Source organism: Zosterops lateralis (assembly GCF_965231275.1).
Source record: "Zosterops lateralis genome assembly, chromosome: 9".
NCBI classification, from domain to species: domain Eukaryota; kingdom Metazoa; phylum Chordata; class Aves; order Passeriformes; family Zosteropidae; genus Zosterops; species Zosterops lateralis.
This window is the reverse complement of record NC_139769.1, coordinates 22,826,150-22,845,672: the sequence shown is the minus strand read 5'-3', so window position 1 is coordinate 22,845,672 and position 19,523 is coordinate 22,826,150. Positions and strand designations below refer to the sequence as shown.

General features: G+C 35.4%; 1 protein-coding gene across 1 annotated transcript in view; it reads right to left on the bottom strand.

Annotated features, from left to right (window-relative positions):
• KCNT2 (potassium sodium-activated channel subfamily T member 2) overlaps positions 1 to 19,523 on the bottom strand; it is a 118,293-nt gene that overhangs the window by 74,903 nt on the left and 23,867 nt on the right. The window contains exons 2-7 of the mRNA XM_083867396.1: positions 13,904 to 13,983; positions 8,438 to 8,537; positions 5,646 to 5,702; positions 4,920 to 4,968; positions 3,575 to 3,634; positions 233 to 307 (exon numbers count right to left, since the gene is read on the bottom strand). Coding sequence (XP_083723522.1) covers positions 233 to 307; positions 3,575 to 3,634; positions 4,920 to 4,968; positions 5,646 to 5,702; positions 8,438 to 8,537; positions 13,904 to 13,983 — 421 coding nt within the window. The remainder of the gene's footprint in view (positions 1 to 232; positions 308 to 3,574; positions 3,635 to 4,919; positions 4,969 to 5,645; positions 5,703 to 8,437; positions 8,538 to 13,903; positions 13,984 to 19,523) is intronic.

Sequence of the window (19,523 nt, the reverse complement as noted above, 5' to 3'; positions counted from 1 at the left end):
TAGTTAGAGTTGGAGGGTTTTGGTTTTGTTTGTGCCCATGGAAGAGGAAGTGGAAAGCTACCTGTATGATTCCACTCCAGTAGAAAACTATTGTCTTATTGTTGGCAAATTTCTGTTCCCATAGGCACAAACTCATCATCCACATAAGAATAAAATTTACTTTAAAAAAGTAAGAGTATCTGTGCAGCTATAAAAGTGCAATGTGAAAATGTATTAATTCAAATATGTTTACCGTGATGATGAAAGGGACAGCATTAATTACTTCCAGGAGAAAAGGTATTCTCAGAATTTGTTCCCAGATATTTCCCTTCAAAGAAATGGAAAAAAACCCCACAATGTCACAGTCAGCTTACAAACAGTTCTGATAAGAAATACATGTGATATTCCAGTGAAACACAGGGAGTCTCTCCCATACCTGAAATTCAGGAATATCATTCTTCTCAGATTTAAACACATGACAAATGTGACTATAGAATACAGATCACTCTGGATCCTTTTTCTTACAGTTTATCATAATGTACTTCCCAAGTAAAAGATACACACTCTAAATCTCTTTCCTTTCATCCTTTGCATTTATCTTTTATCTTTTCTTTGTATTTTTTCTTCCCAACTGTTTTGGAGAGAGAAGTAAGAAATCAAGTGTTTAATACTTGAGTTAGGATACAGTATCAGTATAGTACAGTTCTCTATCTCTGCCACCAACACTTCAGAACACTTCAGGGCTTTATGGAACTTGATCTTCCTTCCATGAAATGAGAGGTCTTCCCACATACTTCAGTGAAGTGGTATTGATCTTTTAATTTGCTTACTGCTAGCAAGGGGATGGGGATAATTCTACTTTTTCTCCAAATCTGCGCAGCGACTGTCAATGATTAAATGTTCAGATGAAAATCCACATATTAAAAAAGGAAGGTAGTTGAACTTCAGTGACTTACAGCTTTACTAATGCTGTGTATCAGGACTCCATCATAGGTAATGCAATAATAGTGTAGCACATACCATGGCAGTATTACAAGAATTTGCAGTAGAGTGTTATATTTTCAGTTGCAATGACATGTTCATCTGCCCTGAAAAAATAACCACCTGCTACAGCCACTGAAAATTAAATACAAGCCCCATATCATATAAAATTCTTTCTCCATTTTTAAATCCTCACATCTGGAAGCCACTATACCTCAGGGACAGGGATTATTGTCTTCTGTGTAATTACAGCTGGTGGGAGTCAGACATACAAGTGAAATTATGAGGCTGTAAACTGAGGGGGTTTTGTATGAAGAGGAAAATCAAAATCAAATCTTAGTTTTCAAACCAAACCATTTCGTAATTTCATAAATTTCCTCATTTTTAATGTTAGGAATTTCCTCCTCTGCATTATAGAGAAGAAATGTCACATAATTTAGTTGTGCAGGCAAAATGCCGGTATGGATGAGCTCCAGGTAATTAGGGATGTGTGCAGCTGTAGGATTCTGGCTTCCACATGGAAATGCATCATGAGTTCTGCAGAACTGCCTTCTGCAGTGAGAATGTATGGTACTGCTCAAAGCCCTGAGAGTGCCTGAGCACCAGGCATATGCAGGATTGCCAGATGTCTGTGGCAAGTTTTGACAATGGAGATTTTTGATGTAGACATCTTTCAGAATTCTGGCCAAGGACAAACCCTCATGTATTACTTTAGGCTGTGAGAATGCAGATTGTAAACCTTCCATTCCTGGATCCAAGTGATCAGCATCACAACACAGTGCTACATCCTTTGCATTCCTCTCCATTTAAAAGCTCTAAAAAAATGCAAATCCACTGTATCATAGTAGCATGATATGCTACTCTGTCCTCACTATTCTGCATGTTGAATCATTTCTCATATGTCATGAACCAGGTATCAGAAAGATCAACCTCTTGGAGTATTCTCTTAAGTGACTGCATTATTCATTTTACAGGTTATTTGTGAAATCCTAGTAATGTGCACTGCAATGCAAAAACAATCATCTTATTCTTGTTTCCTTGCTCACTAATTCTCTGACTTGTACAAGTTAGTTACCTAAATTGTGAGAGTTTTGAAAATGTTTCCATAAAATCAGTAATCTGTCACAGATTTACATGAACCGAGGCACCTTTGGTCACCTTGGCTGTGCAGAGAAGCCTTACAGCAGTTGAAATAACACCATTCTTAGCTTCAAGAGAATGGTGTAAAACTAGGAAAACAGTACCAGAGAGAAGGAGGTGTTTGCATCAAGTGGACTGATGTGAGTGACAAATTTTTTTGCTCCTTAGATAAGTCCTTTAGTTCTTTTTCTAATAGGGAATGGAATCACAAAATTGCCTCAACCTCTGTGACAAGTGTATGCAGCAAATCAGGGTAGTGGAGCTTTCCATCCATCACACACTAATGAGTAACTTCTCATGGAAGCTGATTTGCCAAGAATTCATCTTTTGTACCCACTGAAATTGATGCAAATCACAAGCAGAATGGATGAGGATAAAATGCCCAATAAACTCAGGAACAGCACAAACTGTGATTGCCTTTTGCTGTTTTGCCACCAGGATATAAATTCTGGACTGTTTCTACTCATAATTGATTTGCACTTGTAACCCCCAATCCTTAAACAATATATGCTCCAAGGATTAAGAAGAATAATTTTTAGACAGCAGACAACTGCAAGCCTCTTAGTATTATTGGGCACTAAGGAAAACATTTATGCCTAATCACTTCATAAGCACACTGAAATACAAGTCTCTAAATTCAGCAGTGGCTCTGAGAATTACTGAATGTCAGTAATAAAAAAAAAAAAAAAAAAAAAAAAAAAAAAAAAAAAAAAAAAAAAAAAAAAAATCCCCAAGCTATTTTCAGCTTCAGAAACCAAATTTTTCATATTTTCTTTGGTAAATGATTTCAAATGCTTTTCGTATTTTTCTCCTACAGATACTAAAAATGCAGAGAGAGAGCAGAACAAAAATGGAATGAAGAAAAAGGAATAATTTTATTAGAAAAAAAAAACTTTTAAAGGAGAATGCAAATATGAAAATATATTGTACTCGCATCAAATGATTTCAAGACATTTTGAAAAGATATTCCAATAGCATCACACAGATGGATAGCACAAGTATGTAGATATCCTTTTTTGTTGTTGTTTTTTAAGTAGTGTCTTGGCCTAGTTTTTCTGTGCACAGTTTTAGAGGGCTGAATCTTGAATTATATGTCTTGAGTAGCTGCAGCTTTGACATCAATGACAATTGTGTCCAATACATTATGCACAGACAAATAAAATCGCACAACTGAAAAATCAGTGTCAAAAAATCAAGGTGACTTTTGAGAATGTGTTTTCAAATTACAGTGCCCGTGGACAATGAAAAATAATGAGAATTTAATTGCTGACTTCCACTCTTTAGATACTAGAGTTTGCACTTAAATTTGGAACACAGGGCTGTCTGTGTGACAATACACCATCCTCTAAAAGTGTGTTTTTCTCAACTCCCAGCTTGTACACCAGCCTGGGCAAGGGTACATAAACTTTATATTGAAACATTTATCTCATTACTTTTTAATGAATTCTGCCTAAAAGTAACAAAGAATACTTACCTTGTAGCTTAGATAACTTAGCAGCAGTGTTTCAAAGAGACTTATTACCGCCACAGATACCTTAAGTGAAGTGAAAAAATACAGGTATTAATACCAGCTTCTAGAGAATAGATATTAACATTACAATGAAAAGAAAAGATTTTAAAAAACAGATTTTATATGAATCCTCTGAAACCATCTCATCGAAGAGCATTTTGCTCGAAGCTTAGATATTGTTATTTTTCTGAGTTTCATTTATTCCTAAACAGTACCAAAATCTTCCCACATCACACAGAGAGAGAGAAGGAAGCTGTAAATAAGTCAAGTCAGTCAGCTCTTTACTTTCTTGTGAAGATGCTATGAGTGTGTGTGGAAAAGCAAATGTTTTTCTTACTGTGTATAATGCAGAAAGTTGAAAGCCGCAAAAAAAGATACAGATAAATACTTATTGATTTTAAGATTTAAATGCAGCTGAGCTCCATTTACCATCCTCCAATTAGATTATATGTAGTTAGTGTATGTATTAAATAGTTTAACATATCTAAATAGTCAAATATCAAAATAGTAAAACAAAATACTTAAATCCATATAGGTATTTACGTAAGTTCTTTGCATAGAAAGTATTTGTATTTTAATATGTATCATGGGAATATTCCATCAAGATGGATTCTATCAGGCTGGAGCCTGAAGTCAATCCTCAGGATTTTAATTTAATGCTCCCTACAGCTGAAAAATCTGAAGGGTGCACAGTGTCTTTACCTAGAAATAAAAAAGATGCTACGAATTGGGAAATTATTAAAATACACAAAATTATTTTAAAAGGCAATCAAAATATATCAGCTTATCCACATAATTACTATTTTTAGATAAACTCAGGCTTTATTTCCAAATAAATTCCAACCATTACCAAACAGACCTATTAGAAAAGAACTGTATCCATAGGCAAATAAATATATCAGTATTTAAAAATTAACTTTAATAAGGTAATCTGAATGCTAGGTCAAAAATTATTCAAACTGTGCATTTTCTAAAGGTATTTTCAAGGGCTTCTTCCCTTAGAAAACCGTGGATTATGTAGAAGTTACAGTTATTGCATTAGCATTGCAGCAGTCATGATGAGAGTACATAATGGTATAACCAATTTGGAAACTTAAATAGTAAGTTTTATTCTTAGTAAAAAAACACATTTCACAGAGAGAATCAGTACGAATCAGCTGATCCTTATGCTTTTGCTGTACTTGGTGTTCAAGATTTCCTTGCTGACACCAACACTTCCAAGTATTCTTTAGCATTGCTAAAATTCTGTAAGTCAGTATCATCTGCAGTTGTTACATGGAAATAATTGAATTGTATATTTGCATATTACCTGTAATCCCCATAAAGGTAAACTTCGATTCACCCAAATAATGGGAGACCTGTTCATTACAGTAAGGAAATAAATATGAAATTAATCATAATCTGGTGTTTCAAACAACAACAACAAAAAAGTTGTACATGTGAATGGAAATTAGAGCAGACTTACTGAAAATCCTCAGTAATAAAAACTTTAAATCAGTAGTTATCTACTGAGTATTGACATGTCTTGTATTTCAGCAAATCATTAGGTTCCTGTGGGAAACTGACAATCCTCTTGTGTGAACATTTTGCTATCTGTATAATGATATAAATGGTATCTAACTCTTAGGGGCTGTCATATCTTGGAAGAATCCTATCAATGCTAATAGGCACTTGATACAGCACCACTTGAATGGGACACTCTCAATGGCACAATAATTTCCTGTTAATCATTTACTGCTACTCAGAATTAGGTTTTTTTAAATTAAGGGCATCCTTTTTTATTTCTGCAAGTTATCAGCATTGATGGAACCCAGATTTTACAGCAGCATCCAGTCCAGGAGTTCACTTTGCAATTAAGAAAGAATTAAAATATTAAATGCAGTTTGAACATTCAGAAATATAAGTAATGGCTAGAGATTTATAGAAACATCCCTACTATATGTCAAAATGCCACCATTCCAGATGGAAATGGATTTGTCATCCTGTGTTCCCTTCCCACCATTCTGTGGACTTTTGTTTTAATTTAGGAACTCACCAATCAATTGTTCCAGGTGTGTAGTTTTGACTGGAACAACTCCGGTTTAATTCCTTACTGATAGTTGTCACACCATCCATGCAAAGTCCATTTCCATTAGCAAATGTGTATGGGAATACAGTCATAAAAACATATGAGAGGAAAGGGATATTAATTACATCATTAAGTGGTCCATGAAATGCATGCAATAGTTTGAAACCCAATGGCAATCAATACAGACATTTTTAAAAGTAAAGTAACTTTCAGAAAGTACTGCTGTATGTGTTCCACATCTATAGACAAAGGACTATGAAGCATTCCAGGTTATATTTTTTAAAGATTTCTTTTCAAATTTAAAAACAAGACAATTGAAATGTTACTCTGTAAAGTTGAACTAAGTACAGAATATATATGGAAGATCAAGAGACCCTAGAAATCCTATCCCATGGATAGGCTGTGATTCAAAGAGCACATTCTCAACAGGACAGACTGCAGCAAACTACACTTGATCACCTCTTTTGAGGATGTCAGGAGGGCTGGAGATGCATGCAGCAATATTTCAAGTACAAAACTGGTGATAGCCAAGTAAAAATACTGGCCATTATACACATGATTTTATCTTGCCTTTAATTGCTGGCACAAGTCTTCCTTTTAAATGGTCATATAAGGATGTGGGAATATATAATCTGTAAATGATGACAAATATCCTTGCTCATCCTTGGCAAGCAAGGTCAGCAGAAAATAAAGGGATCTGCAGCTCACAGATTGGCAACAACTGTATTTGTACCAACTGTGAGCGGGACAGTGCTAAATTGTACCCATTAATAAGGATGCTTTATGTCTTAAGCTCTTTCCTGTACACCCGCTGTGCCTGAAGGAGTAAATGAAAGACACCAGCTTGTGGAGGCATTTCTGAAAAACAGGAAATAAATCTGATGAAAAGAATTCCTCCCAGATTTGCCACTGTAAAACCAACCAGGTGAAAACATCTTCTGTGGCCATGCTCTCAGCATGCTGAGTGGTTTCTTTCATCAGGCTGTGACACAGAACCTAGAAATTATTTTTTCTTTCATATCACCTTATCTTTATGAGTGCATTCAAGCAGGAGTTTTGGTATCAAGCCCTCAGGATCTCTAGGGCATTACTGGGGTGCCGTTTGTCTGGCACAGCTTATAAGATTAGGGCCTTAGTGAGCAGGCAGAAGGACTTACCTGAATCTTCTCAGGCAGACAAATGTTCAGAGAGACAGAACACACCAACTACTCTCTTAGATGTACCACACCACCATGTAAGGGCATAACATGTATAGAAAATATAAATACACTCTCTGGTGAATTGTAAAACACTTGGATTGAAGGACATGCCAGGAAAGGTGTGAGGCATTCAGCAGTCTGCAGATGTATATGAATATGTATCTTTGCATATAAAATATAGACATATATTTGGCACAAGATCTGATATTCTAACCTGTCCTGCACACCCAGACAGAACCATGCAGTACAATATACTCATTTGGGCTCACCAGAGGTCTCATAATGAAAGAATTGCTGCATGACAGAAACCATGACTAGATGGAAAATGTTAAATCCCTGAGTTGCTAATACACCTAAATTTCTAATATCCATCCTCTTCTCCACAACTTTTTATGAAAACTTTACTGCTTGTTTCCTCTTATTGAAGAGACATTCTAAGGTATATGTAGAGTCAAAAGTAATTTTTTACGGGTCACATTCTTGGGGAAATTTCTTCACGGCCCTTTTTCATATCTTACAATTTCTCATGATAAATTTTGACCAAAAAAAATCTCAAATGCATCTTCTGTATTTCCTATTCACTTATCCTTCTCTCAAGCACTGCTGAATAAAACAAATACTCTTTACTTCTCTTTGCTTTGGATTCCATTCTTGTAGAGTATTTCTCCTGTACACCAGCTTTTTCTGATTTTACCCTTACTAGATTTAACTGATATCCAAATATTAAAATTAGAAATCAAACTCTGTCCCTTGCCTAACATCATGTGAAGACTGCTGGTTCTATCATCCTAAGCTTAGTATTTTATGTGCTATGTTTCTTTCAGCCTTTAAGGACAAAAGAATCAAATCAAGTGAAAGGAAGTACATCAATAAAACGTGCTAATTACCATTAAAAATTGAGGAGATTCAATATTCCCAGGATACAAATACAACAGAAGTACAGGATTAAATAAATTATAATTTCTTCTACATCTGGTGATTGTGTAACACATTTTTAAAAAAAGGGTCATATAGGATACCATACTGGCAATTCAGGGTGTGCTAAATCACATATTTTATCCATAAATCATTGTGAGTATATAATGTACTTTTGATCTCACTCTTCTGAAGTGTTTAAAGAAAGCAGAAGGCTAGAAAAGGATCATCAATATCATCTTCATGAAAGCTCAGTTTCATATATTTGTCCATTTCCAGGATCTGGGGTTTTAAGTGATATTATTTAAGAAGAATCTGAAAAGAATTGTTGCATAAACTGGGAATCAGACATTAGCAATTTTACATAGAAATGTTATGTAATAATACATCTAAAATATATGTCTGCACAATTATACCTGATGCACAATATCTAAGGAGAGAGTCAGGATTATTTCAGTGGTAAAGGGAAAAAAATAATATTGTTATTTAAGTTCTTATTTCCATTCACATTGTAAGACCAGCTTTGTAATTCTTTCAAAATATCTGGAAGACATAAAATGAATCCTTCATGTATTCCTTAATTTGTTTCTTATAACTTAAAAAATGCTTTGAGAGCAGAAATGAGGAAAAAACCCCAAAGGTTACCATCCAAGTCCTTGTGCAGGATCATCCAGGAGCACACGAACTATGTATAGGAAACAGCTTAGTAGCTTGAGAGAGAAATTGAACAATCGTATTCTCAGACCTAGTTTGAAAAGAAAAGAAAATATTGAAATAAGTTCAGGGGTTTTGAAGTTTCACTAACCTTCAAGGTAAAACTAAAAGGAACTAGAATAGTTCTGTAGTGAAAAGCAAATGTCTATATAACTAGTCTGGGTTAAGACTCAGCCTGTTTTAACGTAAAGAACTATGCAGACATTTGTTTGAAAGCTATTCTATGCTGTTAATCCTTATTGATGCCATTCTTTGGGTCTTTGGTAGTTTGAAAAATCCACTTTCTTGGGAGCGGAACCAAAACTAAGCAATGCTTTTTGAGATACAGGACACAGCAACAAGAAAGGACATACTTTCAACCATAATGCAGTGGCAAGCATTTAAATATTAATACCTAAAAAAAGTCTTCATGCAGTAGTTTCACATACAGAATATATTACCTCTATCCCAACTTGTAAAATGCTAATCTGGAGTTATTTAATGCTGAAGTTGAATAACTACACATTCAAGAATCAGGGCACCTAAAAGGCATGCTGAATGCAGAACTGAAGTGAATCAACAACTTGTTTTACAGACTGTGCAAATACTGAGATATTCTAGCTGAATAAATATGCTACAAATACTATCAGGAAATATTACACTATTTCCCAAAAACATAGGTTTAATACACAAAGGCAAGATTCCTTCAAAGGGATCTGAATGGACACTTACTTCTATCACATGGGCAATTTATTTCACTGCCAACTGGAGCCATTATCTACTGAAGTGGAACTTTTCTGTATTTTTATGTGATTTTGCAGTCATTAAAGGATTAAGGTTTAAATTTTCAGTACTTTTTTTGCTAGTGTGAATATTTGCTTTTGACTCTTAGATGTAAATATTCATTTACTAATTAAGTTAAAACTATCAGTTGACTGATATTAAGTGACTAGAGGTCACTTCAGTAGTAATTTTTTTAGTCTTGCAAACTGAGAGTCCAGTTCTGCGTGGCTGAGCCCTTCTATACAAAGCAGAATACTCTGAGTCTTACCCAAATGTGACTTGCCTTGCCCCAGTCACAGCAAGGACACTGTGCTTTATTGTTGCGTTGCAAATACTTCAGCAGGTCTGCTGAACTCAATGTAATTACTTCTGTGGTTTAAGAACTACCCAAATAATGCATACCCAAAGCTGTGTGCATACATTTTCTTCTGAGGAGAGAATCACAATCATTTTATGGTAATACTACTTTTTTTTTTTTTTTTTTAAACTTCATTCTAAGTTCAAAATCAGCACCTTACAGATAAAACTGATAAATCGGTTTTTATGTCTTCTAGTTCCTTTCCCATTAAAACCTCACCTACTACAAACACAGAAGAATGTAAAATGGATCCTTAAATATTTTACCATGCAATTTCTGAGTGAAATCTTTAAGTTTATTACATAAAAATGCTTATTACTTTTAACTGTGAAGTTGCAGTTATCAAATAAGAACTGGATGGACTTTTACAGCACCTTGTTTCTGTGAACTAAGGGTAAATATTCTGTGGTCCATGAGAAGTCCTACAGTTGTTACTGGCAATTGGGTTTGAGAACATTAACCCAAGGATTCCTACTCCCCTATCAAGAGTAATTAGCCAGACAATTTATTCCCCAACATGAGTGAATGGGGAAGGAAGGAAGGAAGGAAGGAAGGAAGGAAGGAAGGAAGGAAGGAAGGAAGGAAGGAAGGAAGGAAGGAAGGAAGGAAGGAAGGAAGGAAGGAAGGAAGGAAGGGAGGGTTATCTTATTATTTGACTTGGTCAATTCTGTGATCCTCATTTGCAGCTTTTTTAAACTGTTGCTGAAGAAAACATGAATTATTTGTTTGTCCTAAGCTTTTGTAGAAGTCTGCTGGAATATGAATGGTTGCCCTAACAACCAGGCTATTACAACTAGAAAAGCAGATAATGTTTAAAAAAACCCCTAATCCTAAACAAACAAAAAAAGGCTTACCGATTTTGTATTGTCTAACTTTCTTGGGCAAGTACAAAAGTCTGTTGTTTTTCTTGTGCTTTTTAGCTTTGTAAATGTTACTCTTGGTGTGAAACACTTGTTTTCTGCATTGATAATGGCCTAGTTTCTAATCGTCCTTTGAAATTATATGTTGGCTTAAATGTCAAAAGAAAATGGTTCTTTTCTGATTACAAGCTACATCAATACAGCAAACTGATGCTCCAGCCTGCTGCCCTAAATCCTTAACTCTCAAATCTTAGCTCTGATAGATCTGGAACTCAGGCTCTGGATATCTCCATAGGAATGGCTGTTTCCCAGAGAATGGGAGGCAAGATTTTCAAATCAGCCATGCTTTCATCTTAGGGTTCCAGTCAGCCTCTCCAGAGAGTGCATTTCATGGCTGGGGTTGTTTGCAAAGCACTGCAAAGTACAGGTTCTGTAGCGTAGGCGATTGGGTCAGTTATTAGAATTAAATATGGAAGAACAGGCTCCAAGTCTATCCTGGGTCACCTCTCCTTGCTCTGTGTGCCTCAGCCGCTAGTAACATAAGCAGCCACCCTTGTCTGGATAATTAATGCAGCCTAACTGATGCATTTTTTTTTTCCTGGTAGAAAGATTCTGCAGCCTCCTAGCTGGGGATTCATGTGTGAGCTGGAAGCAATGCATGCACTATCATGGAGATGCAGGATTTCAAATGTGGGAAGGAGGGGTGTGAACACTACAGAAGGCATTTAAAACAGGTTTTCAATTATTATTCTGGTACAAACGAAGCATTTCATATTTGTTTGCTTCCTGTCTATTTTTGTTCTGTATTTCACATGCTGTCAATGGATCAACATGGTCTGCTTGACTTAATTTCTTTTTCTTCATTCAGAGCCAGATTGCTTAAGTAGCAAGGTCACCAGCATAGAGTATCTCTATGTTTTGAATATGAGTGGTGCCTGAAACTTGTATTCAGCTCCACTCATCATGCACTGTTATGCAGTTATGTATTTTTTAATGGGAATGCAATTTCACTGTGTCTATGTAACAAACTTGTTATATACTCTTCTTTTATTTAAAAGAAGAATTGATAATAACATTTCAAAATCTATTTGTTTTGTGAACTAAATTTAACTATGTCAAATCTTAACATTTTCTTCTCAGTTTAAACAAATATTTGCTATTTTTGCAGGCATTTTTAAGTATAAAGTGATACATTACGTTTTACCACTTCTGACTGTGCCTTTCACTTCTATTATGAATTCTTGATGCTCTCCTTGCAAGCATTTTTGTAGATTAAATGTCAGATTTAGAGAGTTGGTCTAAACAGAGTGACAGATACCAGGTGAGGATTTTAGAATAACCTCCCATTATTCCTTTCCCATAAGTCATTAATATATTGTTGATTTTCAGCAAAACCATTTCAGTGGCAGCTCGCTTTAGGAGCTGGACCAAAATATATTCTTAATAATTCATATCCTAGTGATAGATGTCGTTTATTCCCTCTTCACTGACTTGAAACTTCACTTATTTTTTCCCTTTGAGACTTATTGTTGGCTGTGATAATGCAGTGTTTGGTCATGGCAAGTACAAGCAAGTCATGCTTGTATGACTACGTTATTTTCTCTTTCTCCCTTTTATTTCCTTTTTTTTGGGGGAGGGTGCTGAGTGACACCTTTGTAAGATATTTTTTTATACATTGTTTGGATTGATTAGACATTTGCTTGCAGAAGATTGAGTGAAAACTAGATTGACATGAGACATAGATGAACACGTGTTTTATGGGTTTATCAGTTTAAAAAAGGATAATAATTAATAAAACACTTGATATTTCAAGTTCCTGGTTCATATCAGAATAGTACTCTATGGAAAATACTTATAAATTCTAGACCTGACTGCTCTGGTTGGCAAAACCATGTGATATTATCAAAAACCCTTTGGTGAACAGGTTTGATTTAGTTACACAATCAAAAAAATTTGCTGATCCTACTGACAATTTTTTTCTCAATGACAGCAAGTCCATCTTCAATACACAAAGGAAGGTTTTTAGTGCTCTCACTGAACACTGCCTAAAACATATTATCTTTGTTTATCAGTTCCCCGGTACCTCTCGGCAAGAGTCTCCTTCTGTTTCAATGGAGGACTGGATGAGGACAGGGACTGAGAGGCAGGTTACTGCATCAGCAGCAGCTTTTTGGAGACTTTCTTTGGGAAGATTCTGGTTCTGACTATTTGTACAAGAACCAAGATCTGCATAAGCAGAAGGACTGTTTGAACTTACTGACTACTTTGGCTTTGGGATTTTTCTTGTTTAATTCAGTGCTCTGATGGCTATCCACGTAATTTCTATGCTGTTTAGGCACCTGAATTAAGATGAATTTCCCCCTGTGTCTAGGTAAGTGTAGTAAGTAATGCATTCCCCATGGATGAACCTCCAGAAGCTTTGTTAAACTTGATTCTCTAGCTAAAAACCAACAATTAATTCCAAAGCCATACCTTTTTTCTTTTTGCTTTTCTTTTAGAGGAATATTTTCTTCCCACACTTGAAAGGTAAATGAAGCTTAGCCAATAAAAATATCAAGTTCTGTGATGTAAAGCTAGTATTTATTTATTGCTAGCTCTTACAAATAGAATATTTTTTGGTGTCTTATTTTTAAAAGCTTGATCTATTCTCCCTAATTTTGTTTGTCTTGTCTGGGTATTTTCAGACTGGGGACACAAAAAAAATTCTTTATTTTCTTTTTTCTGTCATTTTCTGGATACATAAACATGAAACAATTTCAACTGTACAAAGGACAAAATGTATTATTTGTAGTCTAAAAGCTTTATGTATAAAGTTATTGTAATTTTAGTGGACCAGCTGCATGAATGTATTTAAAAAGATCAGTATCTTAGTTCCTTCACATTATTCTCTTCCATGATGGATGGCTGATGACTTTAGGCACATATGTCAATGAAGACATATTTAGGTTAGACTATACGGTTAAGACTCTAAGTTAAGTTAGACTATAGGCTAATGACAAGGACTACATTTCTAGAGTACCACATCCCCAATAGTCTCCATTTTTTTTTTCAGTGCAGATAAAGTTTGAAATTTTAGGAATACTTAATAAAATACTTCAAAAAGCTAAGTACTTTTGCAACTTTTTTCCTTTACCATCTTAAGTGTCTGTGCTTTCCTTGTCACAAGGTCATGACTTGTCAATGAGCATTGCTGCCAGATCAGTGCAAATTAGTCAACTTGATCACGACACAGAAATAAAATTATTATATTTAACAATTTGCCATGTCACTAAATGTTTGATCCTGAACAAGCTATTTTCAAGTTTAAATATTTTAACTCAGAAGAAAATTAATAATAACTTCACTGTTGCCTTCAACTGAATTTGATTTTACTTAAAGTATCACAAATGCTTAACAGAAATTAACCCAACTGCTTACTTGATCTTTGGTTTTTGATGAAGAAGAGCTTTAGTCTCTCTTTAAATGTATTTTCATTCATATAGAATTCAACTTGCACCCTGAAATAGTAAAAAGGAAAGTATTAGGATTGGCTCTGAAAGATAATAAATCAATATTTCAAAACAATTTGTTTCTCTAATGATCTCTTCCTGATTAAAAAGTGGAGGGCCTTATAATGAGTGCTCAGCCAAAAGCTCACTTGCCTTTGAATGACTAATATTGAAAGTTTTTAAAAAACCCAAACCAAATAAATAAAAAGAACCCCACCACTACCAAGCAAAGGACCTTTCATTTATCCCCTTTACATGTAGAATCATTTTCACATTACTTGGACAGTCTACACTGTAAATCAGAAGGCTCTATGCTTTTGGGATTGCCATTGGATGACCATTCTCCTATTTGCCTGTTAGTAGGGAAGATTTCCTTGATGTCCAGGTTAAGCCTCCCATCTCATTTTAACTCCCCTCCTGTAAAAGTGACATTTGAATGACCCTCCTTTTTTCTGTCTTGTTCACATTTCTGTTAAATGTTCATGTCTCAGTCCACTTGTTTGTACTCACCTATGTGAGTACACTCATGTACCAAACAAAACCACCCTCTCTGAACTTGCTTTTGTCACTATGAAATACTGAGAGCTGAAAGCAAAATTATGTTGCAATCACACAATATTATAAAGAAAACAACTCTCCTCATTATTATATTAAAGCAACAGGGATGTCTTTCCTCCATTCCCTCAGATCTGCCTGGATCTGTTTCATCTTTCTGTCCCTCAGCTCAGCCTGAGTACCCCTCATGGAATACAGTCTAGAAGAGAGAACTGTTGCAAGGGACTGGCCAAGGAAGAAGGGGTGTATTAGTTCTGCAGAAAAATCGGGGCTCTTCAGAGTCATGGAGCTCCAGTCCTTGCAGGAGTATTAGTCTCATTCCCACTGAAGTCCCTGCTCTACCCAACTTACTGAATCTCCCTCTCCAAGCCAGTTCTCCCCAAGGAATGAATCTCTTTCCCAGCACATCTGTGCCTTCCTGAGAAGTTAGAGCTCAGCTGGAGAAGATCTATTGATGCTGTTTTACTTCACAACGACACAGACTTCGAACTTCAGAGAGCTGAAAATGACTCCTTTATTTTTGGGATGTGTCTCCTTTACATACTATTTTACACAGACCAATCTGATTGGTGACAAAAAGGCAAACTTATTCAATCACATTGGTCACATCAGAGGGACATCAAGATGAACTCCCTCCTAGGAAAAGGAGTAAGAAAAAAAGTACAGTTTAAAAAACACTTCTCTTGTTTACAGAAAATTCCCTGGGAAAAGAATTTGAGAAAACCAAAACATCTCAGGCATGAAACGAGGGCTACAATCTATTATTCCTAAAGAATGAAGTAACACTACAAAAGTGAGTTACTTCCCCACCTCTCCCTTTCTCTGTAGATCACCATGTTTTGCACAGCTGCATATACTTTTTCTGTTCATAAGCAGGCTTGAACTTTATTTCAGCATTTCTTCTCAGCAGTCTTTCATCAAACAACTGTACTTCAACTACTTGGTTTTATACGTAGTCATAATTTTCTAGCAGAATCCTGACTTCAGTTTTTCCCTTCTTGCAGGTGAAGCCTTTTGCTGAAACAGTTTTTGTACAATATACTGTTATCTGCAGTGTCTCTCAAATAGTTGTCTATACCAGATTATTTCCAGACACTTACAGAATTGGAGGGTTATTTACTTATGGGCTTAGAATGGGTGGCATCTCAGGCAATGTGGCTTTTCATGCCTGCTTATTATTAAAAGTTTAGGCATATCACTTTTTAGGACAGGATCATAAAAAGAAGGCTGTGTGATTCACTCAGTGAAGTCAGTTAATTTTAACTAGTCACTGCCTTTGGTGTGTTTTATTGTAGTGTTTCTTGTAGGATGGGTAATTACACTACTTCCTATTCAGAGGAAGCACAAACACAACCTTATTTTTAAGAATCTATTTTGCAAAGTACTTACTGTCATTAATGCAGTGACAGTTTTAGTGGGAAACATCTCCCATGATTTGGCAGCTGCCAAATGCTAAGTGTATATACTTAATCTTCAAGGATGTATTTCAGGAGGTAAACAACGTGGCACAAGCTATTGAAGTAAGGGATGTTATTGAAAAGATGCATGGTGTTTCATTGGTGTTTCTTTAATACATTCTGAATTAATTTATCAGAGTTTTAGTAAGAAAATTTCAGTAATCGTTTACTGTGAAAAAGCAACATGTTAACAGTGGGCCATGATTTACTGATAAAGGGGAAAGGGGATGTGGGAGCTAATCACCCTCTGATCACCAGCATTATGAATTGCTCTGATAGCCTTCTAACAGCTGTCTACTTGGCTTTTCTTAGAAACCTGTGCTCACAGCAGACTGGGATTCCACAGTGCAGCAGTTTCCATGGCAAAATGGATTACGAACGCTGCTAATGCCACTTCCGTGGCTCTTTCTCCTTCCCCTGACTTTTTTAAACTTTAGTAAAAACTGTAGTGGCCTTCTACATTTGAAAAAATACATTATCACACATCTATAATCAATGTACTTTCCTGATACTCTGGCTACCAGAGAATATTTCACTTTGTTTCTTGAAGGTTGCTATTTACAAAGTAAAGTATGACTGGCTGAAGGAGCCCTTGGCAAGGACAGAAATTACTAGAAACTGCTCTTTCCTAAGACTGCTTTTTATTTCTAAGAACACTCATTCTACTTGAATATTTCTTACAGTCTTTTAATGGTTAATATTTTACCTCAAGTATTTGCTCTTTTCTGTATTTTTCCCACTATGAAGTATAGCCTGAAAAAGGTTGTTTTTGAGAACCTACAAAAAATAAATTCTGATTCCCCCACTGAAATACTGAGAACACTTTGTAGCAATAGTGGTAAAGGGCTTGAAGAAGACTTTTCTGGGCTAAATTGGTACAAATTATTAAGGATGTTTCAAGTGAGGGAGTGAAATCCTTGTGACACACTTACATAAAACTTGATTACTCTGTTGCAGGATATTTGAAATTTGATTCCAAGCAAATGGTTTTGACAAAATGGCCCACCATCAGGAGCCAGGCAGATCAGGGTGATAGTACATGTAGATGCAGATCACCTGGCCTACAAAATAGATTTGACTTTCTTTTGTATGTATAGTGTAACTTGAAAGTGTTGTTTCAACGATTTGTACTCCATGTTTATCTTCCTGTAAAAGACAATCCACCCTAACCAGTAGGAAGTCAGGCTGAAGAATTAAAATGCTATTCCTTGAGGGTGGATACAGAGAGAGAAACAGCTGATGAATGTAAGGATTTTGTTTTTGCAGTCAGTTAATAGCTTCAGAATTTTTCAGTGCATGTGTTGGCATTGAATATTCCAGGAAAAGCTGCTTTTGGAAGTGAAAAGAACAGGTCTTATGCTTTACTGACTCTTACTTCAGCTGTGTTGAACATGCACATATAGCTGATGTTCCTGTAGCAGCATAACTGCTGAAGTTATACTATTGTCCTGAAAACACAGTGTGGTGTGTTAAAACTCAATACCATTGGTAGTGGTCTTCACTAGTTTAAACCCAAAGAACAGTGATGTCACTGACATAATTTCAAATCTTTCAAACTGTTAAGAATCATCTTGAAGTACCCCAAGTTCAAGTACACTGCATTGTTATAATTCAGTTAAGATGCAATTTGAGAAGTACATTTTAATGTAATACAAAGTACAGCAGGAAAATCCTAATTCCTGTCAAGGACACTAATGCAGAACACTGCTGGTAACTGTAAAACACTGGGACCAATCTGTCTGCACTCTGGCTACTTAACTCACTTTTCTTGCATTTTTCCACTACTATTTACAATGTCATTCTAACCCCGTAGCCACATTTTACTATAGTAACAGTATTATCTTGCACCCTCAAAGCTACAAATTGTCTTTCTTTCATGTTAAAAAAGCACATTTGGCAGAAATAATCACTTCACAAATGAAAGTATGAGCTGGATTTCTCACTACGTGCATGCCAAGAGCTGTGAATGTTTATGCTGACTATTTATTGATGTTGGAATCAAGAAAAGGTATTAAGTGTACAAACAGAGCCAATCTGAAGAAAAATACTTACATTTATTTAAATCTATCGTTTTAGAAAAGGACATCTCATGTTTTTCCTACAAAGAAAGCCTTGTAGTAGAAAAAGAATATGAGGGGTTTTTATTGGGATTTGCCAATTCAACATATGTGAAATCCTGTTAGATTTCAGATCTGAAAGCTTATTATGTGGGGTGTAGACAGGTGCTTAAAATGAAGCACCTAAACTGCTGAAGTGAACTGCTATTATCAGATCTTATTTTACTGCAATAAAAAAGGAAATAGGCTTTTTTTTTTTTCCTTATAGCTTTCATTAAAAGGATAAGTATATTTTAAGGATGACTGTCATGGGTAACATTTCTATTTGAAGTTTTGCACGTTCTGAAACACTCAGAACTCTGTTTTAAAAGCACAGTAAGCACATTTACTGAAGGTGTTTGCCGTGCACTGTGCTGATGAAATCCAACTTTTGCAATATGGTCCTGCACTTTCTCAAACATGATTCTAACAAGTGCAGAGTACTAAAAACTGACAGGTATGAGGTAATTTTCTAATATTTATCAGTTTAGGAGGAACAAACCTATGAATTTTTATCAGTTTAGCAGGAACAAACTGATAAATATTTTCAAGAACTCTGCAGAACAGTGTTTGTGTAATACTGTCTTGTAGATACTTTATGATATCTCACACTGGTAAAGTACATGACAGAACACAGGTTCCACAGGGATTTTTTACTCAGAAGCTCCCTTTCAGATCACTGAATCTGAGTTAAACCCTTTAGTGATGTTTCTCCAGTCATACCTTTATTCACTTGATTATGTAATTGGATGTTCACATAACTAATAGATTTATAGATACCAGGTGTTACCAGTGTCACTGTAGATAATTCTCTGCATTAATGAAACAGAAACAGCATAAGCTGAGTAAATAACAAGCAATAAAATAAAAGATAAACGATGCATAAATAATCTTACAGATTAGAACTTTATCTTGTGCTCAAATTCTTTTTAGTGCCTCCTTTCCATAAGTGCTGCTTTGATGGAAACAAAACTAAGACAGCATCAAAAAACTGGCCAAGCCACATTTTTCAGGTTACACAAAGTAAAAATTTGTATCTGCAACCACAAAAAAATACCAGCTATGTCAAGGCAAACTTTTCCTTTGCTGAACTGTTTAAACATCAAAATGCTAAAAAATTCAGCCCATAATTAAAATTATCTTCTTTATAATTTAAATAGTATATGTGTCTATATTTTTATGGATATAAATAGAAATGTATCTTAAAATCTGATTGTAGCCAGCTTCATGCTCCTTTTTGCAATCAGCTGGCCTCAGTTACGTAAAACTGTCTTTGTGAAACCGATACAGGTCTATGGCAGCAATTTAATATTACAGCAACAGAGAGAGGAAATGACATTAGCAAAAATTTCTGTGCAAAAAAATCCCCATCTTTTTCATTCCTTCGAGGGAAAGATTTTTAAGGGAAGACTAATAGCAAGAGATGAGACTCAGCAGCAGG